The sequence below is a fragment of the Epinephelus fuscoguttatus genome, linkage group LG11 (genome assembly GCF_011397635.1).
Source record: "Epinephelus fuscoguttatus linkage group LG11, E.fuscoguttatus.final_Chr_v1".
NCBI classification, from domain to species: Eukaryota; Metazoa; Chordata; class Actinopteri; order Perciformes; family Serranidae; genus Epinephelus; species Epinephelus fuscoguttatus.
The window spans coordinates 44,340,134-44,363,085 of record NC_064762.1 but is presented as its reverse complement, the minus strand read 5'-3'; the positions used below and the strand labels follow the sequence as shown (position 1 = coordinate 44,363,085).

General features: G+C 40.1%; 1 protein-coding gene across 27 annotated transcripts in view; it reads right to left on the bottom strand.

Annotated features, from left to right (window-relative positions):
• Positions 1-22,952, bottom strand: part of LOC125897346 (uncharacterized) — a 177,269-nt gene that overhangs the window by 7,890 nt on the left and 146,427 nt on the right. For all 27 annotated transcript variants that reach the window (XM_049590601.1, XM_049590602.1, XM_049590624.1 and 24 more), the window contains 7 exons: positions 20,178-20,284; positions 20,022-20,080; positions 19,793-19,932; positions 18,276-18,488; positions 12,466-12,678; positions 12,220-12,375; positions 11,950-12,128 (listed from right to left, as the gene is read on the bottom strand). In XM_049590601.1, coding sequence (XP_049446558.1) covers positions 11,950-12,128; positions 12,220-12,375; positions 12,466-12,678; positions 18,276-18,488; positions 19,793-19,932; positions 20,022-20,080; positions 20,178-20,284 — 1,067 coding nt within the window. The remainder of the gene's footprint in view (positions 1-11,949; positions 12,129-12,219; positions 12,376-12,465; positions 12,679-18,275; positions 18,489-19,792; positions 19,933-20,021; positions 20,081-20,177; positions 20,285-22,952) is intronic.

Below are 22,952 nucleotides of genomic sequence, written 5' to 3'. Positions count from 1 at the left end.
ATTGTGGTAGTTCTCTGTTGTCAGCCATTTTGCTTTGTAGGCCAAACGGCTCCTTGATCACTACACCCGCCTTTGCCTTTCTCTTCTTTCTCTCGCTCTCTCTCTCTCTCTCACACACACACACACACATATACACACCAAGCTTGTATATAGTTAGTTAGAATTTGTGTGTTTTGGTTTGCTTTGCTAATTTGTGAATAAATATAATTCTTTGGAATCATACCTGCTGTCTGTTTAATGCTGCACAAGAGTGAATGAATAGTCAACCTCTGCTGCGTCAAGAACTCTGAAATCCTTCAGGCGTTACTGTTAATTTTGATTGTTGTCATTAATTTAATTATTAATCAAACTCCAAATTAATAGTTTAGCGTATTTTACGAGACTGATATCTTTAACTGGCTATCATTTTTCCCTTTACGGGAATGGTGCCCCACAAGGTGATTTAATTTTAATTAAGTCACATTATTTAACATAATTATTAATTATTAATAATAATTATTAATTATTTCCGATAGCCAATTAAATCCCAACATATTTGATGCCTCCGTGTGAGGTAAATATGTATATGTTGATTCCCAACATAACATAAATAGTTTTGCTGGGGCATGAACAGCCATAGTAACTAAAAATAAATAAATAATAGTAATCATAACAAAATTTGGGCACGAATAATCCGATGCGATGACATCATGCACATCATGATAGACAATGATTGGTGGAGGACCAACTTATAGTCCCAGCAAGATTTTATGTTTCCACTGTCACCAATCTGAGGTAGTGATTGGTGAAATGGATAAACATGTCGTGTAATCTAAACCTGGCATTAGGGATGTCTGGTTCTTTAGGCCCCAATTGAGTCCTTTAATACCAGGTATCTGCCATAGAGAGTCCTATCCGATATTCACTTAAATGTTGACTAAATATGTATCTGACACAGTGTTGGGGAAGTTACTTTTAAAAAGTAGTGTTTGCTTGTGACTCGTTACTTCTTAAAAAAGTAATACCTTACTTTACTTAGTTACCCTCTGTGAAAAGTAACTTTTTACGTTACTCGTTACTTTTACATTACATTTATGGTGCTTGACTTTGGGTAGAACCCCATCTCATTTCCTAAATGTGAAAAAATCCGAGTTTCCCACTGGTATTTACCACTTTGGAGATAAAATAAAGATTGAGAGCTAGAGTGAGAGTTAATTTGTGTTAACTAGGCTACATGAATTTGTTACATGACAGATTACTACTACTAATAGCCTATTTGCCAGACCTGCTGCATCACTGAATGAGGAAAATATTAATATTCACAGACACTATCTTTGAACAAATAGTGTCATATTCATGAATAAATCTTTTTCTGTTCTGTTATTACGTGTGTAACTGTGAGACTGTGTTTGTGTAACAGACTCATACTTTGCAGTAAGCTACAGACCTGCATGAATAAATTAATTCATTTTCTCTTCTGGTATGGTATGGTAGGTACATTATTGACCCCTTGGGGGGAAATTTCAATGTCACAGCAGCAATTTAAAATACACAGAATAGGAGCTGCTGCAACAGGCTGCCGTTCACACAGCGCCAGGAAGATAGGCAGGTTATGATTGTTCTGTTTTCTGTTAACACAATGCTGCATTTTATTGATGTTTTGGGGGTCGTTTTGATTTCCTTTGAGGTTCCCATGTCCCATGTCTGAGGTCTGACTAGCAAGGTTAACGTTACATTAAACAACAGTTACCCAGCTATACAAGTGCAGTTCGCTGTCAGTATATAGTCGGTCGACTTGTTCACAATCGCCCAGGTCTTGTACATTAGTTAACGTTACTGTTTTGTGTCCTTGTCGCTGGCTCTGCAGTACTTCGGTCCGTAGAGCACAAAAACCATCAGATAAATCCTGGTATTCAATATCTTGGACATGACCGCAAAGTACAAAATTATACACATCAAGGGATTTATATGCCTTGAGTTTTTCATGCATATAAACGCTGGGTTTCTCCACAAGATATAAAAAAAATGTCCGGCCACTGTAGCTTAGGCCATTTCAATGGGTCGGTGACCCACTGACCCTACATTAAGTACGGGTCAGGAAACCTCACTCCGTTGCTAATTGTTAGCTTATTACAATAAGCTAACCTGTCTTCGGTTGACAAACCGTTAAAATAATCCGAGGAGGCCTGTGTATCTTCCATATTCCTTATACGATTCTTGATTTTGGTGCTCCTGTCTGTACTGTTGACATGGCAACTGTCACAATTCCTGCCTAGTGCACAGCTGAGTCAGACAGGCAGTGTCACCGTCAAATCTGTCCCCGGGAAAAGTAACATTGTGCCCAACTGACAAAGTAACTACGTTCCGTTACCATATTTTCAGTGGTAACCCAATAAAAGTAGTTACGTTACTGTAACGCGTTACTTTGTAACACAACACTGATCTGACACACTGAAAAAAACAGCTGTAGCCAACCTAATCAGGTACAACTTATTTTTAACAAGCTTCTTCAATCAAATACTGAGGGTCCTTGTTCAAACAAAGTTGAAAAGCTTAAATTATTGATGTGATAGAAAATAAAAGTTTAACTGTGAGATTGTGTCTCCTAAAATGTATGTGAGGTGATTAAATAGAGAGAAGACATATCACCCTGGTGAAATTGTTGGAATTACAAAAACACTATCCAAAGCCCTGCTGCAGAGTGGAGGTTCTTCACTCACAAATGGTGTGGCTATGCACAGGCCACAGAGAGCACTCTAACCAGACAACAGATGAGATTAATTTTTGCCTATTTTCAGGTTTCTTACAGAATTAATAATTATTTGTGATAGCTGTGATGACCTGTGTTTATCATTGTTTACTTTCGCAGTATGCGGCCTGCTGAATATGCGCAGTAGTGTTTCTCCTGCTGGCCCTGAGTTCCCGCTCAGCTCATAGACTTTACACTATGATGATGTCACAGATTTTAGAAACACTTTTCTCAGCTTGAGGAACATTTTAGAAATGTAAAATCTCCATGTATCAAAATTTCATAATAGAAAGATTCATAACTGACCTTGTTTGCAGCTGGAGGTGTCCTATCAAAAGTTTTACAGACATCTCTTTCATGATAGCGGCCTATGAGGAAAATGTTTTTGGGCTGCAGAGGATTTGCCAGGGTTCTTAAGCAGTATGTGACTATGCAGTCTGCAAAAATGCAAAATGCAGCCTGAAGTTTAGCTGAGGCTTATATTAGGCATTAGCAGTCTAGGTGTGCCAGATTGAATGGATATCAAAGTTACAAAGTTTGTTTCCTTTTTTTTTTGCCAAGCTTCAATAGAGAGATATGTCCTGGTAGTCGCATTGAAAGGACAAAACACTAGATGTGAATGTGTGCTGGAGGGGGGCTAAAGAAAAGGAAGAAATCTGATAAATAATTTATGATGGCCAGTTAACCCAAATCAGTCACACAGCTGTCCAGTGCTAGTTATATTGGAAATAGACAGCAGACTCTGAATGGAACACTTGACACTGGATCTACAGGGAACCTCTCTAAGAAACTCTTTCATAAGCTACTCTCTATCATTTCAGTTGCTCATCCTGCTATGTAAGAATCATGTATGCTCCATACCAACACTATAATATGCTCTGGTACACGACTCATGAGCAGGACAAGAGGAGCCTATTATGTGCACTCATGTCACATAATCAGTAAACAAAGATCTTAATACAAAAATGATCTACATCCTGAAATCAGAATTAAAATAGTAGTAAGGTATTGAATATAAATCCCAGGGTTTGCTCCTAGGCTTTGCCATAATTTATTTTTATTTTTTTTATGTTAAGTAATGTTGTCATGAGACTTTAACATAAAAAGGCCAGTGGCATAATAAATAATTCTAAAGTTAGATGAATGGAGAAGGGCTAGAAGAGCAATCAATTCAATGCAATTAATTCCTTTAAATCCTATAAATCACCAGGTCTAGATGGGATTCTGATTGAATTCTATAAGACATGTTTTGCTTATATAAAAGATCCCATTCTAGCATGTTTCAATTATTCATTTCAGATTGGTAGAGTAAGCGGAATTCAACTCAACTCAAGGAGTGTTTGATCTCTCTTTTTTAAAGCGAGAGGCAAATGGTCGATACAAAGATCCAATTAGATTAAAAAAACTGGAGACCTCTAACTAATAATAATGAATACAATCTAAATGTATTGCCTCTAGAATCAAAAAAGGCATTCATGATATTGTGGATAAAGATCAGAATGGATTTATTGAGGGTAGATCTGCTGGTGATAGCATCAGACATCTCTAAGAAATTATTGAACTGTATGAAAAAGACCAAAAAAATGGTCTAATCTTTGTGGCTAATTTTGAAAAGGCTTTCAATACAGTGAAATGGGAGTACATCTATAAATGTTTATAATATTTTAACTTTGTTACCTCTTTGACAAAATGGGTTAAAGCAGCTGTGTGGAACTTTTCGTTTTCGTTGATTATAGCGCCCCTTTGGTCGAAGCAGTATGACACCCACAGCCTGGTGTCGTAAAATTCCGACTGCAGCCGGCAATTACCGCATGCATTTGTGTTGGAGAGCAAGATGATTAACTAACGTCAGGTCAGTCCAAGTAATTAGTGGAAACAGCAAAATTACTCAGTAAATTCTCCTGTCGTGTTTCTGTTCTGATCTAATCTAATGTGTTGTGTATTTTGAGCTACTAAGGCTACCGTAGTAGTGTGAGCCTCAAGTTATTCTGGGTAATGTAGTAACTGTTGTTGTGCTACTGGAAACAATGCGAAGCAGCCATGTACGTTCGGTGTAAGGAGGAATAAACAGTTAACAAGTCATCTGCTGAGTCCGCATTATTATGTGAAAAGAATACTCCAATAATTTGGGAGTTATGCCCTTTCTCTATCATTTTCGTATTGAGACAGCGGTTAGCAGTACATCTTGCATGGAGGGATACACCGGTGAGCAACAGCTGCAGCTGGCTCTGGGACAGGTACGCTAGGTCACTCGGTAAAAGCAAACAAAGGGACGACACGGATGATATTACTCACTCGACTGAAAGCTGTCCATCAGCTCCTGCAGGCCTGGGGCCTTTTTTTCCAGTTCATCTTAGGAACATGAAAAAAAGTTTCAATCACGCCAGGATTAGTGATTGCTGCAGAGTTTTCACTCCTTGTGATGCACTCTCTGCGGCGCTTTTCCTCCTGATGATATATCTCCCCAATGATGGTAACACCGAATCCCATTCTGTGCAGCAAAATGGGAGCGGAGGATTCAGCCTCTCTTCTCACCTGCTCAGCATCCAACACATGGTATGGCTCTGGATCTGTGTCCGCTTCAAGAAACTCTTCAAAATCGCATTAAAAGTCATTCATTGCAGCTACTATAGTCCGGAGATATTGCTAGGCTAAATAAACAGTTGAGTTCTGTTTACAAGCTACATCTGTGCCTGCTCACCGGTGTATCCCTCCGCGGATCACAGCGCAGGACATACTGACCCCCTATAAGCGCAATGCTAACCACTGAGACCCAGCCACTGGTCGTACAGACACAAAAAAGATATCGATCATGTTGTCTCAACATGAAAATGATAGAGAAAGGGCATAACTCCCAAATTGTCTGAGTAGTCTTTTATGTAAACATACACAGTGAAGACATAACATAATCCTAACAAAGCAAAGCTGTTACCTGCAGCCTTCGCTTGCAAAGCTAACACTACTAAAGTTAGGTCAGTCCAAGTAATTAGTGGAAACATGCTAACGTTACACACAAATTAGAAGTAAAGTAATACCTGTTCATAAATGTTCTGGTGTAGCTCTGAATTTCTTATAAACTGAGGACAACTGCCTGCTGTATATTTGTGTTCATGGTCACAGTCACAGATAATTTTAGATGATGCTCCTTCTTTATCTGCCATGACATCAAAAGTACAACGAAGTCCTGATAGATACATCTTTGGTAAAACTGTTATGTGTTATGTGTTCAGCAATGCCCGTTGCGTACTGCTTACTCAAAGAACACTGTAAACATGGCTCCTTCTGTGGTTTAATTGCTGCAGGCGAGCAGAATCACTTCCGCCTCGGGTGCCGTATTCTGGTTTGCTGACTTCCGCTGTGTGTCCGACCAGAGCAAGGCTACGCTAAATAGCCATATAGAGAAAGGCTTTTTTGTCACTGTTGGGTTCAAATAAATATGCGGATCTTCAAGGGGGGGTGATACAAACTAGGGACAGTTTTGTTAATGGTAAAAAGTTCCGCACAGTTGCTTTAAGGTGCTAATTTTACTTAATAATCAATTAAGTAAAATCACAAACAATAGTTATCTTTCACTAAATTTTTTCATTATCTAGGGCAAGGGTCTGCAACCTTTGCCATTAAAAAAGCCATTTTTGACCAAAAATAATTTGAAAAAATCTGTGTGGAGCCGCAAAACATGTTTGAGCCTTATAATCAAGGTAAATAGCCTATTAAGTCTAAATTAGCTTATACTTATGGTCTAAATAAGCATTTGTTAATATGTCTTACCACAAGGTGGCCACTGTGCAGGGCACTATTAATAATTATCTCGTACTTAAATTTTCATTTTATTCAATTTACTTTTTTGGATTTGGCATCCATAGCTAACCAGCCATTGCTATCAAGGTTCAGCAACATTTGGATTCATAGAATGAATTTCCATAGAATTCTTTTCTCAAAGGCTCAAGGAGCCACTGGACAGGGGCTAAAGAGCCACATGTGGCTCCAGAGCCACAGGTTGCCTACCCCTGATCTAGGGGAGTCAAGCAGGGTTGCCCCCTATCCCCACATTTATTCTTACTGGTAATCGACATTATCGCTAAAAATTAGAAATAACACAAATATTAAAGCTTTCAATAGTTATGGACAAGAATAAAAGATTTCATTATATGCAGATAATACAATTTTCTTTTTGACAACTTTTTGAATGTCTTACTTAGGGATTTAGATGGCCTTGCAACTCTGTCTGGTTTGAAGCCAAATTATGATAAATGTATTATTTTGCAATTAGGTTCTTTACATGTTTCTACATTTACACTAACTTGCAATTCAGCGCTCATATGGTCAGATGGACCAATACTTTGTTGTTATTATACACATATTATACACATATGATTATTGTCACATACAAATAAATATATATATATATATATATATATATATATAAATATAAATATACTATCAGATATTAATTAACAGATATTATTCGACATATTGTACCACAATAGCCATAATTATAATATTACTTTCATTAATGTTGTTGCAAGCTACTGTCATTACCATCTGTCCTGCATCTCTCTCTGTCTCTGTCTCTCTTTCTGTCTCACTGTGTCATACGGATTACTGTTAATTTATCATGTTGATCTGTTCTGTACAACATCTATTGCATGTCTGTCCGTCCTGGAAGAGGGATCCCTCCTCAGTTGCTCTTCCTGAGGTTACTACCATTTTTTCCGCTGTTAAAGGGTTTTTTGGGGGGAGGTTTTCCTTATCTGCTGTGAGGGTCCTTAGAACAGAGGGATGTTGTATGTTGTAAAGCCCCTGAGGCAAATTGCTATCCGGGATGTGTTCACTGAGCCAGGTTTCAGTGAAACACAGGGCAGCAGATGTGCTTAAGTCTGAGTATTTATGAGTGAGCAGCAGCAATTCGTCCATTTTTTTTTTTTTTTTTGCCAAAGAGCAGACAGGTATATAGACGGGAGCGGAGCGCGTAATCCCCGCTGCCATAGCCTCACCAGCACTGCCGCGCACTTGCTCTGTCTGCAGCAAATCCCAAGGAGAGCCGCTGCTCCTCCGATCAAAATCGCTGCAAAACTCACTGGGTCGTTGAAAACCGGCAACAAATTTCCAGTGCAGGACTGATCAATGAGTAGGAGTTCCTCTCTGGTAACCCTGATCTCTTTTGTCAGCTTGTGTCTGGCCTGCTTGTACAGGGCCCGATCCTTGCTCCTGTAGGCCTCCTCCTTGGCCTGGCACAGCCGCCTGAGTTTGGGTGTGAACCAGGGTTTGTTGTTGTTGTATGTACAGAAAATCTTGGTCTGCACACACATATCCTCACAAAAACTGATGTAGGATGTCACAGTGTCAGTCAGTTCATTTAGGATGTAGAAGCATGTTCCGCCTCCCTTCGTTTTCCCCGAGAGCTCCGTGATGCGGCCCGCTCGGAAAAGTTGGAATCCCAGCAGCCGTAATGCACTGTCCAGGATGTGTTCACTGAGCCAGGTTTCAGTGAAACACAGGGTGGCAGATGTGCTTAAAGGGAAATTTCGGTTTATTTCAACCTGTCTCCGATCGTCCTAAATTTGTTTCAAGTGACTAGTGACATAGAAATAATAGTGCAGTCAAGAGATTAAAAAAATGGAGAGATTAATTAATTATGATGTGAAATTAATTGATCTAATTAATCTCTTTTCTTAATTTCATCTCAAAATTGCAGAGAAAAGCCCTCAACTTGAGGTATTTTCATTTAAATTCATTACATTATTATGGCAGATGATCAAAAGATTGATATATATTACAAAAAGTGATTTTATAAAGTCATAATTATTGTTTTCAACAATAACACACTTGAACACAGATGCAGTACACCTAGCCATTGCATTCTGTTATTTTTGAGATTAGTCCCAATAAAGAGTGCTGCAACCTTCAGTCTCGACCACCGGGGGGTGCTTGACTGTCATGACATGTCAACTTCATTAAAAGCATAGCTGTAGATTAACGCAACAATAGATGTAAAAACACACAGAAACAATACATCTGTGATCAGTTCCCTAATTTTATTTTAACAGTTTTCTAAATTATTTTCCTCTTTTCCAATTTTTCGTTTTATTTCATGGAAGTGATCAATGTAAGTGCACTTGTCCTTTAAACTTAATAAAAACTAAAAGCTAACAAAATAAAAGACACCTGGTGCATTGGTTACAGCTGTATCAGTTTATAGAACAGTTTTGAACAGTTAGAACAAGAGGCTGCACTGCAGCTGCATAACAACTCAACCACTATGATCAGTTTTTATTGTTTTATCGGGCAATAACTACTCCAGACTCTGCTCTAGTGTAATTTTCGGGACAATCAGGACAGGATTCAGGATTCAGGACAACTGCTTGTATTTCGGGATTGGCACAGTCCTATGACAAGCTGTCTGCCCTAGCACGCAAGTATCTGACCTCCGAATCGTCACAGTCCCGAAATCCAAGCAATTGTCCAGAATCCTGAATCCTGCCCTGATTATCCCGAAAATTACTGGGTTGCCGGGGAGGTCAGATACTTGCGTGCTAGGGCAGACAGCTTTTCATAGGCCCCTGAGTGAGCAGACCGCCCCTGCAGGGGACAGTCATCAGTGCTGATGCTGGGCTCTGCTCTGTAGCGCTGCAGCTCTCCCACAACTCAAGCACAAAGAAGCCCAATCGTACGCCTACAGACAGATTTTATAAACAGCAACTCTGTGGTACGCAGAAACAGTAAAGTTAGAGATTAAAAATGAGATTAACGTGATCAAAAAACATAGAGTGTTAAATATGGCTGTAATTAATTATTCGCAATTAACGCAATAATTTGACACCCCTAAGAAATAATAGTTAGCATGTTAGCCGTTAGCCTAGATACAGCCGGGGTGCACCTAGTAGCGTCAGACCTCTTAAAACGTAAGTGAAATGGCATACTTCTCAAGTGCAAAGTTAGTCCACTAAACAAGCTTTTTTCCACAAAGACCGCCTCATATTGTTAGGATAAATGTCAGAACATATAGAAAACAACATGTAAACGTGTTGTCTTACCTTAACTGTGTGCTGCCGTGTTTATTTACCATTTAACTCTGCTTTCCAAAGTGCGGCCGAGTGAGAACAAGCAGCAATCTCGTACCATGCCTGAAATCTCGCAAGAACAAGCAGCTCTAGATAAAGCCCAGCTGGATACTACTCTAGGTGGAGGGCATTACCGGAGATTACAGGCAACAAGTCGGAGATCAGTTTGGCAAAGTAAAATGGTTTGTAAGTGTGCATTTCCTAATTGTGAAAACAAAATGTGGCGGTACAAATGTATGATCTAATTTATGAAGCTGTTAAAGATTCCAAGTCACAGTATTTTCAATTAAAAAAGTTAAGTTGTTTTTTTTTATATGTTGTTTATTGTGTTGTTGTGTAATTTGTATTTGTTTTGTTTAAATAAATTTATATATCTTATCTTACTATCTTACTATATAATGACGAAAACTGTCTGTGGGTGTGTCTGTGTGTGTGTCTGTGTGTCTGTTCTACGTTTTTCTCCTCACTGACTCGGTCAATCTATGTGAAATTTAGTACAGTGGTAGAGGGTAATGGGGGGATGCGAATGAAGCAAAATTACATCAGTTGGCCAAAGGGCGGTGCTATAGCAACCGACTGAAATTGCAAACTTTGAATGGGCATATCTCATGCCCCGTATGCCGTACAGACATGAAACTTAGCACAGAGATGCCTCTCCTCATGAGGAACAAGAGAACCCATAACTTCTGGTTATACAGATTTTCTGCCATTTTGAATTTTTTGAAAAACACTTAAAATCGATCTCTTCTTAGGAAGTTTGACCGATCTGCATGAAACTCGGTTTCATAAGGGACCAATATCTAAAGTTCCCTCTTGGCAAAAGTTGGAAAAATTACTAAAACTGAGCTTCTATAAGGCAATGAATATTGCGGAGGGTGTGGCTCATCACAAAAAGGTGTACAACATCTCAAGGGTTTCACCGATCACCATGCAATTTTGTAGGCATATGACCACACATAATCTGAGGGGACCCCTCCATTATTGACCCGATCAAACAAAATGGGGATGCTAGAGAACTAATTTCTTATCTAGGCCTAACCGCCATATCGATTTTTACTAAACTTGGGAGATATGTAGAACAGGACGCCACAAGGTGACTGGAGAAATTTAACTCTAATAGGCAACTGGGTGGTGCTATAACAACAGAAAAATGCTTGAAAATGCCTAAAATGTGACTGATCACTGTGGCTCCCCCTGTGGCCGAATGCTTGTTTTTTTTTTCTTATAATTTTTTGGTATGACTAACTCATGGTATGGTATGGTATGCTGTACATAATCACGGAAACTGTCAGTGTGTCATTCTGTCAGTCAGTCATTCTGTCTGTCCCACATTTTTCTACTCACTGACATGGTCAATCTATGTGAAACTGCACATAGGCATTAAGGATTGGCATAGGTAGAAGATGACAATGCTACTCTTTCCAAATGACACTATTAGTATATTCTTTTCCCATGTGAACTACCAGTGCACCCCACTTTTAAGTCAATACAACATATAAACACTTTAACTATCTGCCTTCAATGTGCTACCTCAACTACTAATGTACAGTTTTAGCCCACTAACTATCCCACTATTGGCAATAATTAACAACGTTTTCTTGGTGCAGAAATATTTGGCTGTAAAACATATCCAAACTGCTTAATTATTTTAAAGTGTGCATTGTAGGTTGTATAATTTACATGAATATTGTATCATAAAATAATAATTAAAATGATACCTGCAGCTCAGTACAGTGCATATCAGAGCTGCACATCACACACAACCCATTCTCATCCCAGTGAACCTAAACATCAAAATATAACACGCTGTGTACCTTCCTATGTCTGTTTTGGATGTCTGTCTTTATTCTACAGGTGGTGCTACAAAGTGACGCAGCCCAGTGTATCATACAGCCTTAAACTATGACTCTCTCCATCCATATCTAACGATGACACCTACCAACAAAAGCAGTGGTATTTGACAAGTTGGGTTGTTGCCCAAGGTCACTTAACAGTCATGAAATTGCATAAATTAGGTATGACTGGAAAGCTGAGACTCTTGTGGATTCACGAACCCAGACAAAACGGACATCACTATGACACTACCATTTCCATTCATTCTGGAGTGGTAAAAAAATGCTTAGATTTAGCACCGAAACTGTGCATCAGCTGATCACCTACCTCTGAATCAATTAATAATTCCTTGATTTGTGTTATGATGCAGGTGTCCTCCAAAATGTTCCACTCTCCTGTTTCCTGACAGACAGCAGTCCTGCTCCCCTCTTGACCATTGTCACATCCTATGGTTGATATGTCGTCTACTCGTCCAGTCCCATATGGTGGATCCTTACATGTAAATTCTTAAGAATTAAATAATCAATTAATATTACACAAAAGATGGTAAAAAGTAGCAAATGAACAGTGCTGTCACATTTCAAATATTGCTCTTACCCTCTCTGAAAATTATCATATTTGTCATCTTTTCGTAACCCTCAGGGTCATCTACTTTACAAGTAAATTGTCTTGACTGTGACTCGCTGCAGCTCTGTAGCTGGTAATCATGCGTGATGCAGTAGGTTTCTCCATTATTAGTAGTGACAGTGACATCTGTGAACATTTAATAATGCTGTTATTAAGAAACTGTTAATAGCTGTGTCTGGTTTTTCAGTGTGGTCATCCTGAGGAGTTTCCACTTACCTAAGGGTAAATCAGTTGAGCCTAAAAACCACCTGACCTTATAGGGGTACTGTACGCAACACTGAAGTGGTTTTTGTCCCTCTGTCCCGTCACATTTAACATTAACTCTACTCTGTAGTCGTACAATGGGAGCTGGTCTGATTTCATTTCTTGTTATATCTCCATTTTGGTGGAAATTTATGACTCCACCCGTCAGAGTACATTCGTAATGTCCTGTGATAAAAGAAACAAGTATTAATGACTGCAGTGTGATCCTGTAAAATAAAGAAAAAATAAAATTGTCAACATGTATTACATATTTCACTTTCATATTTTCATATTTCGTATTTCAATATTTAGTCACAGCTGTGACTAAATATTTTGATACACTAATAATAATAATATATTTATAGAGCGCTTTTCATGGCTTTTTACTTTTCACATTAGTTAAAAAACGTTCATAAAATAGACTACAATAAAATACACACAACATCGTGCACATATTAAAAGCCATTTTGAAAAGATGAGTTTTGATGAGTCATCTGAACCAGGAAAGGTCAGTGCAGTCTTGTGTTCCAAAGGGAGGGGACAGCTATGGAGAAGGCTCTGTTGCCCCAGGTCCAGTGCTTGGTCTTGAGTGGTGGAGTCAGGAGATTGGCATCAGAGGAGCAGAGATTGCGGGAAGGAGTGTGGCAGTGGAGCAGGCCAGTGAGGTAGGAGGGGGCCTGGTTATGAAGGGCTTTGTAAGTGAGGAGAGGGGCTTTGAATTGGATGCGTTGTGGGACAGGAAGTGGAGGTTCTAAAGGACATGGGTGATGTGATTGCAGTAGCGGGAATGGGTGAGCAGAGGGGCCAGCAGAGTTCTGGATGTATTGGAGCTTGGATGGTGTACCATAATAAATGCTGCTGCAGTAGCCAATTCTGGATATGATGAAGGCATGTATGGAGTGATGGGCGGAGACGACCTATGTTTTTTTTTTTGGTGGAAGAAGGCAGTACTGGTGATTTGATTGACATGTTTTTCGAAAGAGCGGTTGTGCAAAAATAATAGGTGGTTGCAGGTGTGCAGGGAGGAATGCAGAGTGGAATTGTCAATGGTGAGGCAGAAGTTGTGAGAGGTTTTTGTGAGAGATTTGGGACCGATGTCAGATTTTTCCCAGCTCAGTTTACTGGTTTCAGTGCTGTGGAAGCCAGATAGAAATCAAAAAGGTCATTGGAGGAGAGGTAGGCGAGGCAAGAGCACATTCCAGTATTTTTGACAGAAAGGGGAGAGTCAGAGGCTGAGTAGTGAAAGGGGCAGTGGACAGACTGCTGTAGGTGGAGTCTTTTTTTTTTCTGGAAGAATCAGAGGAAAGTGCCACACATGTTAACTGTGAAGGATGTGGAGGTGTTGTCACAGGGTTTGAGAAGTTTGTTTATGGTGGAAAGAGAGCCTTGGGATTGGTGGAGCCAGAGTACATAAGTTGTGAGTACGAGGTGGACCGGCCTGTAGTGAGAACAGTTTTGTATTGCTGAAGATAGTCTGTATAGATTTGGAGATGTACTGTTAAACTGTTTTTCTTGAAGAGTCTTTCGAGCTGATGGTGCTTACGGCATTTCATTTGGTGGAGTTCAGGTGTCAGGTCAGAGGGATGATCAGACAGTGGGGGAGTAGAGGCAGACACTGGCAAGAGAGGCTAAGAAAGCTGAGGGGGACATGGGACATTTCAGATTTCTAAAAGATATTTTGCGTTTTTCTTTTGGTATAAGGATAGGATGTCAGTGTCCAAGATGGTTGCAAAGTGGTCAGATATATGGAGGTTGAGGCTGGAAAGGTGATGTATTGTAAGACCAAACTATGCAAACTATGTCCAAGATGTGACTGCAGCTGTGAGTGGGGACATTGACATGTTGTATGAAGTTGAGAGATTGCAGCACTTCCAGGAAATCGATGGCAGATTTACAGTCAGTGTCATCAATGTGTAAATTAAAATCACAGAGGAGAATGGAAGGTGAGATGGCACGTAAGCTGGGTCAGACAATCAGAGAGGTCTGATAGAAAAGAGGAGTTTTGATTGGGGGGCAGTAGATAATGGCTGTGACTAATGGAGTAGGACCAGGAATTTTGAAGGCGACGTGTTCAAATGAATTAGCAGGAGGAATGGGGATGGTGGTTGTTTTTAAGTCCTTTCTATAAACAGCAACAACACCACCATCCTGCCCCTCAAGGCGAGGTTGATCAATGTATGCGCATCCTGCAGGTGTGGTCTAATTGAGGCCCTGATCACACAGGATGCATTTTAGCAACTGGGGGCTGCTTTTTGCTTGAGGTTTTTGCATTGCGACCGCCTTGCATTTCTGTGCTCTAAGCGCCTGGAGCACTCTGAATGCCTCAAGTTGAAAAAATTTAGAGCTCAGAGCAGAAAAATGCCTCACGTTATCTCTGCCTTTTTGTCATTGTCCAATTGGATGATTTGAGAGGTGGGCCTTCTGTGGTGGTCATGACAACAAGTTTACAGCTGGCAAACAAGGGAGGAGAAATTGGTGGTAGTGGTTGCTGGATACCTAGAGCTATAGAATAGAATAGAAAGACCTTTATTGTCATCATTCAACATGTGTATGACGAAATTAAAACAGCTGCCTCTGATGGTGCAAGAAGGAAAAAAAAATCAAGTAAACTATATAAAACAATCTACACAAACAACAATACTGTAAAACAAACAATAAATAATAAATGATAAATAAAAGCCAAAATATGACAACGATGACAACAATACTAACTAGAACTCGCGTCAAACTTCCATGAATAATTACATGACATGCAGTGCAGTATATATAGCCTGATGATAGACAGCAGGTTGTCAAACTGCCCCTGAGTCATCCTAAAATATCCCTGTATACGGCCATCATCAAGGCAAAGTTCCTGAACAAACTGGTGGTACTCCCTGTGATCCACGCTCTTTTTTAAGGGTCTTGTGTACCCACACAGATCTCAATTTTTCTTGCAGCCAACAAACTATTAACTGAAACCCTTAACCCTCAACCAGGGCTAGAGAAAGCACCCTCTGCCTAAAAAATTTAGGGACTAGATGCTAATAACTGTAAAATAAATAAATAAACAGTACATTGATGACATGGGAATGTTAGGAGGTGATGGGGTGGTTGCTTGGCAACAACAAAAAGAGGCAGCAGGATTTGATTTTACTAGTGGCATTCGGTTGGAAAAAAACAAAAAAACAAACAAACAAAAAAAAAAGGCAGTGCTCCGCACCTTGCATCCTGTGTGATCAGGGCTTGAGTGAGAAATAGTCCAGGGGTTTGTGCCAGGTTTCAGTGAGACAGAGGAAATCCATGTTATTAACAGTAATAAATTCACTCAGAATAAGGCTTTTATTGTTAAGTAAGCTAGTGTTAAGCAAGGCCAGTTTCAGGTGATGTTGCTTCGTGATAGCTTGTGAGAATGTAATGAGGAAGTTGGGGTGCTCCAGGACCACAGGGATGGAACGGAGTTAGGGGACGTGAAGTTATATGTAAACACACGGCCAGAGCCTCTGTGTGGAGAATGGCTTTTGCAATGTATTGCAGCTTTCATGAGAAAGTTCATGAAGATCAGATGCTGGTAGTTGTCTTAGTTTCAAAGTTCTGTGGCGGAGTACAGTGGTGGCATGGTCTGGTCAGGGAATGGTAGCACAAGGCGATCGTTAGCTTGCAACCAACGGCCAAACGTCCAGGAAAGGAGATGTGATGTCCACCCAAAGACCATCCACAGGGTAATCCTTAGCATAGCAGCAGCACACTAACAGTCTGAAGAGGTGAGGAGGCGAGATATATAAAAATAACGTTATTCCCGAGGACTCTTTCAACTCTCCCACTGCAGCGGCTATCTCCACTTTGCTCAAGGAGGCGCTTAAACCTGAGAAGGCGCCCCTCTTGGAACGTGCTCATCGCACTCTCCAGCCAAAGCGGAAACCTGGTGAGTGTCCTCACCCCATAATCGCCCGACTGCATTATCATATAGTCTGTGTTGACATTTTGCCATGTGCCAGAGCCCAGAAACAGATGAAGTTGGGAGATATGGTCATCTCTATCTTCCCTGATCACAGTACAAAGACGGCCTGGGCCCAAGCTGCATTCAGTGACATTCGCCGCCAGCTCCATAAGATTCCAGGGATACGATTCGGCCTGCTACACCCGGCCACCTCCATGTTACACGATGGTGTCAAAAAAACAAAAGCAGTTTAAATCACCAGAAGATGCCAGGGAATTTATTAGTAAAAGTAAAAGAACTGAGAAAAGATGAACTGAGTTAATAGATTACTACTAACACTTTTTTTCCACACACTAAGTTATGTGATGTTGATGTTGAAGTGGATTTGTTTTGTGCCTTGTTGTTTTATCATTGTTAAGTTTGCAGGAGCCCACAAAGCTCAAATAGTATCACAAGTCAAAAACATGCCTGTTGAGGATTTGACTCCCAGGTTTCATTCCCTTGTTATATTCAACTACTCAACAGATGGCCACTAATATCAGGGATTCCACAAGGTGGCTCCACCATGAGGTTTGTTAGCTAGAATATAGGTATGGGGAGCCCTTTTAAGAAATTGAGGGTATTTGCTCAGTTGAAACGTTTTAAAGCTGGCCCAGTGTTTCTGCAGGGAACCCATATGCGCATCAAAGACCAGGCCAGATTAAAATGTCACTCAAATTTCATTTCTAAAGCCAGAGGGGTTGCTATCGTAATTGGTGAATCAGTACAGTTCTCAACCTCTAAAAGTATCTCATAAAAATAACAATATTTAATCGTTTCAGGTACAATTTTATTCATTTATATTTCGATGACTGACACTTCTGTACTAAGATGTTTGAATGTCTACCATCATTAAATAATAACTTTCTTATATCTGGAAGGAACATAAATTGTGTAATTGATCCCAGTCTGGACCGCTCCAATCCCCAAAATCTGACCTCCTCATTGATGTCAAGATCAATTTATGATTTCATGTCTAAGAACGGTTTCATTGATCCCTGGAGATTCTGTAACCCCCATGCTACAGAATATTCCTTCTTTTCTCAGATATGTATATGAGATTTTCTGGGATTGACTATTTTTCATTGATGCCAAATTAATTTCCAAAGTGTTGACTGTTAAATACCATCCTATTTTTATTTCTGACCATGGCCCTCTTTCTTTAGATATTCAGTAAGCTCCACAACCCCTATACTCAGCATTATGGAGGTTCAACACTTTGTTTCTGTCGAATTATAATTTCAATACATTTATTGCGCCCTCAATTGATGACTTAATCACTATTAATCAGAATGAGACAGAGACTGTCTCCTGTTCTTTGCTGTGGGAATCATTATATGCATGCCTTTGGGGTCAAATCATTTCCTACTCTGCACATTTAACTAAAACCCATAATTCCAAACTGCAGGAACTCTCTATTAGTATCAGTAAGTTAGATCAAGCTAATTGCCCTTCTCCTAGTTTACTGAAATGCTGTGTAGATTTGCAGACTGAATTTCCTGAATTTCAGCTCCTGGCCCACTGCAAAAGGATGCCCTTTTTTTGTGGGTGTCTGGCACCAAAATCACAAAGTGTCAGTGTTTGACGATTTTGGAATGAGAACAGGTTGGGAAAAGACAACATTCATTTTATTTCACAATATTTTGATGAAACATACAATTAATAAAATTCTAATTTATGATATCTGATCTCACTACACAGTGTCAGGGAATGTATATGCCTCATATGGTGTATACTTGGGGAACTACTACATTGTTCAAATTTATACTGATTTCATAGTTACTGATTTCTTATTAGTTAACAAACTCAACTATCTTTGACTTACCAATATCAGCAAGGATGACATTCTTAACTGTAAGCACAGACTTCATGCTAGAAGTAGTTACTTCAAGCCTTCCACTCTCTTTAATTTCCCTCCCTTGAAATTTCCACACAGAACCAGAGATTAGTCCTACATTAATGTTTTCAGGAGGCCCACACGTCAGCGACATGGTGTTTCCAGTATAAGTAAGGCTTGGAAAGCTGATTGTAGTTGTACCTGTGAACAAAGTCAAAGAGATCACTTTGGAAATTAGTCAAGTGGAACAATAAGTAATTATTTACTGTATATTTGGCTGGACCAACGAATGTAAGGCCATCCCTATAAACACAAAAATCTGTCCATTGCTGAGTGGCTGAGTGGCTGATAAATTACGTCATTGGTTGTGATGTGCCCTGCGATAGTCTGGCGACCTGTCCAGGGTGTACCTTGCCTTTGCCCAATGTCAGCTGGGATAGGCTTCAGCCCCCCCTGCAACCCTCAAGAATATCCAGTGGTTATAAATAATGAATGAATGAATGGTTGTGATGTGATGATGTAAGTGTTAGTGTTTCCCCATTTGCCATTGTTCCTTCAAACTTAATTGGTGCTGACAAGGTGACAGAGCCGTGTACAGTGTATTCCACTCTTAAACCAGTGTAGCATAATAGCATGGTGGAATCAGCAAGCAAGATAGCTAATTAGCCAGCTGCTACATGAGTAAAACTTGACAACTTAGTGCTTCATCAAAACACTCTTGCCACAACGTAGGAAAGCATGCTGCTATATTCAGATGAGTGACAACTTTGTTTGGCTTATTTTCTGTAACAACTGTAACGTTAGTGCTAAAGCATGGTGGAATTTGCAAGCCAACTAGCTAACTAGTCAGTCACGGTTGAAATGACAGTTTTGGACAGAGGAAAAAGAGGATCACCTCATCAATTTGTTTGAGGAACAGTATGATATAAACCTTGAATTTATTTAAACCTTATTAGCTGGTCAGAACCATAGAACGGGTGCCACCATAGAGGAGAGAGTGGAAATAACACGATGATGGAAACTTAAGTTAATATTACATGTTACACTGTCAAAACAGGTGCCACCACAATTACAAAATTCTTCTTTTGGTAATCAGCACCCATCAGACATTTTTCAAATTGTTGCTATAGGTGGAACTTGGCTCCAATAGTGGCCGAAGCCTGCACAGCCTCCACCAGTCACGTGGGGACGTACATCCCTAGGCGGAGCTGAAGGGGGGGAGGGTTGTGTTAAACTGAGCAAAAAGTAGCTGATCAGTGGGTTTATCACCAGAGAAAGCAGCTCCCTTTTGCTATGTCCAAGTGTACTGTTCTTCATTTTAACATGTACTTAAGTCTACATGAAATTTTGTGCTGGACTGTAACAACAGGGTCAGCTCTGTCAATGAAAAGTTATGGCATAAGTCCATGACTGAGTTTATCACTTACTGTTTCAAATTAATAGTCCTCCTTTAATGCACGGTCCAGCTATGAACTAGGTTTTGACCTATTATTGTTTGAACTTACTGTTGTATGATGCAGTAACTGGGCCAATGACAGTGGCAATGGGCTGCATTGCTTCACGGAGTTTTCCATTTGCTTCAGCCATTTCATCCGCAATAACTTCAGTTGTCTCAACAACAAAGTCTGTGATTATGCTTCCTTCTCTGTAAGATAAACACAGAAGCCACAGTTGTGGTGTAAAAGGTGTACACATTCCTGCCTGCAAATGTTTTAAGTGGCAGAATTACCATACCTGAATCTGCTCACAGAAACATCAATAAACCCTGTGAGTCCTTCATACTGCTTCTGTAACTGTGGGACAGAGAAGATGATTATTATTATTTGCTTTGCAACATGAAGAACTCAAAATACAAGTTACATGTGGATATGATGTTATAAGCATACTTACCACTGCATTAATCCTTCTTTCAAGATCCTTGTATGTTGCACTTGTTGCATCATTTAATTCTGCTGTGTATTCCTTGTCTAATTCGACTGACATTTCCACATCAAATCCTGTTCATTTGAAAGGGATGAAAAACATGAGCAAAGCTTATCTGTGGTTAACACAAGGTTAAGAGACATTCACAACTTGTTTTACAACATAAAATACGTAGAATAGTAAATACCCCACTGTGAATTTTGAAGCTTTTATATGTCTTAAAGAAGACAAATACAGCTTTACAGCCATGCTGTGGTGGAGACATCAAGTCGTGTGACTGTGGCATAGTTCTTTTATAGCCTCTTTACTTCTGGCAAATGCATTTATGCTTCAAAAATCATAAAAACTGTGTTCATCTGTGAGGATTATCTTGCTGAACAAAACATTTAAGTAACATAAACATTTGTCTGGCTCAGAGGTTATATTTTGCAATAATCCAAAATCCAATGGAAAATCGCATAGGCTTTTTGGCTTTTTTTTTAACCAGGGTGATGCTAATTTCTGTGTCTGCCTACAGATAAATGTCATCACTGCAGTACTCTGTGCAGATTACCTTAAAATGCTCCTCAGTGAGTGATTGTCACTGTCAGAGCATGCTAGTGCACTGATGGGTATGATGGAGCGGAGAGTATGTGAAGAGATTTGAATGAGAAAAAAAATAAAGAAGAAAATGAAATGTGCATATACTATCATTGTCATGTGGAGCACTACTATTGTTTGTTTACTGAGTTATAATATAGATATTATAAGCCTGCCCAGGGCGCTGAATGTGCTAGGTCCTGTACTGTCTGCTACCACAGCTTTCACATGCCAAGTGGTTGGCAAAACTTCAGTAGGCTGACCAATATTCAAACAGTATTCAGAGCAAGTATGGCAGCTATGTCACTCTACCGTTTCTCATTCATGTATCAAGTCTCATATCAGCAGTCAGTTAGTGTGTGGAAAACTAGCATGGCAGTCCATAATATATACAGTATCTCCTATCTCTATTAACTGAGTACTATCTGGTATATTTTAACAGATGTCAAATGACCACCATACTTTTTTCATACTGTTTGGGAAGGGGACTAAAAAACAGCAAGCCATGAAGTTCATTTTGTATTAATACAAAGTCAAATTTGCATTCTGGAGCATATAGGCCTAACAGAAAACTTAAAACTACAAAATAAACACTAGATCAGTACTAGACAGGCATGATGGGAAATGAGGGCAGTCTCATTGTTACGAGACTCTCAGTGCCGGCTTGGAGGTGCGCATCACAGCTGAGACAGTGAGTCAAGAGGTGTGCTCACAGTTATAGTAGCAAACTATGAAATACATTGCTTACATTGTATTTCATTGTATGTATTCATTCATTCATTCATCTTCTAACTGCTTCATCCTCTTGAGGGTCACGGGGGGGCTGGAGCCTATCCCAGCTGACATCGGGCGAGAGGCAGGGTACACCCTGGACAGGTCGCCAGACTGACACATAGAGACAGACAACCATTCACGCTCACATTCACACCTACGGAAAATTTAGAGTTATCAATTAACCTAGTCCCCAGTCTGCATGTCTTTGGACTGTGGGAGGAAGCCGGAGTGCCCAGAGAGAACCCACGCTGACACGGGGAGAACATGCAAACTCCGCACAGAAGGGCCTCCATGCCCGGGATCGAACCGGCAACCCTCTTGCTGTGAGGCGAGAGTGCTAACCACCACACCACCGTGCCGCCCCATTGTATGTATGTCTTTCAATTTTTCGTTGTGTTTCATATCTCAAACAATTATTCCATTTCATTAGAAGTCTACTATAATTCTGCTGCTGACAGCTGTCAAAACAGTTAGTAAAGTAGCAGAATGAAGTGGGGTCAAGCCAGCAGTCAGTCTAATCTCCATGGTCACATCAGCTACGGCTAGGGTTGCCACCTTCTATAAAGCAAAATAAAGGATGGCCCCCGCAGCACTCCTCGGGCCAATGACTCCGACAGGCCCTGTGGTGTGGCAGCGGTGAGAAAGACTTAAAAAAGGACTCTAAATAAAATATGTAAGCACAAAACTTTAGTAGAAAGGCAGATATAACAATAATGTAAGAGACACACATTACACTGTTTCATCTCTATTTAATTCAAGTACCATAGATGTCATACTCTCATAACTTATTAACTGTAAATTAAACAACTGTTTTGACATGTAAAACATCAATTTGAAAAATAAAACATAGTGCAGGAGAAAAGATGGACTTCTACAAAGGAATAATCTTTTTTTTAAAAAATAATCTCAAGATAGTGGTGCTCCTTGTGCCACCATGCATTACTTTTCATATGATTTTGGGTATGTTAAACTGAGTTGGACTGTAGCTTTTTATGTAGTGTCTTTCCTGTCGTAGTGCACACCTCAGTGGACTTAATAAGGTAATTGCTTGATTGAAAAGAACGATGGACAGCAGGTGGCAGCGAATCTGCAGCTGAGGGTGGGCGCCAAGTTAACCAATGCATGAGCCGGAAGCTGAGCGGAGCTGCTTGTAAGGTGGAGAGGACGCCAAACCGGGGCACAAAAGAGACATGAGACGACACGGCTACGGCAGCGGCGGCAGCGGGACAACAGGGTGTGTCGTCAGGTCGGGAGAGTGGGCTGGGAACGAGTAGACCTACTGTTGTATCTACGGCCAGATACTGCGGTTGTCGGGCAGGGGCTGGAGCCTCAGCCCGGACGTGTGAGTAACGCAGTTCTCTGATACAACAGTTGTGCTAAAAGCTAATA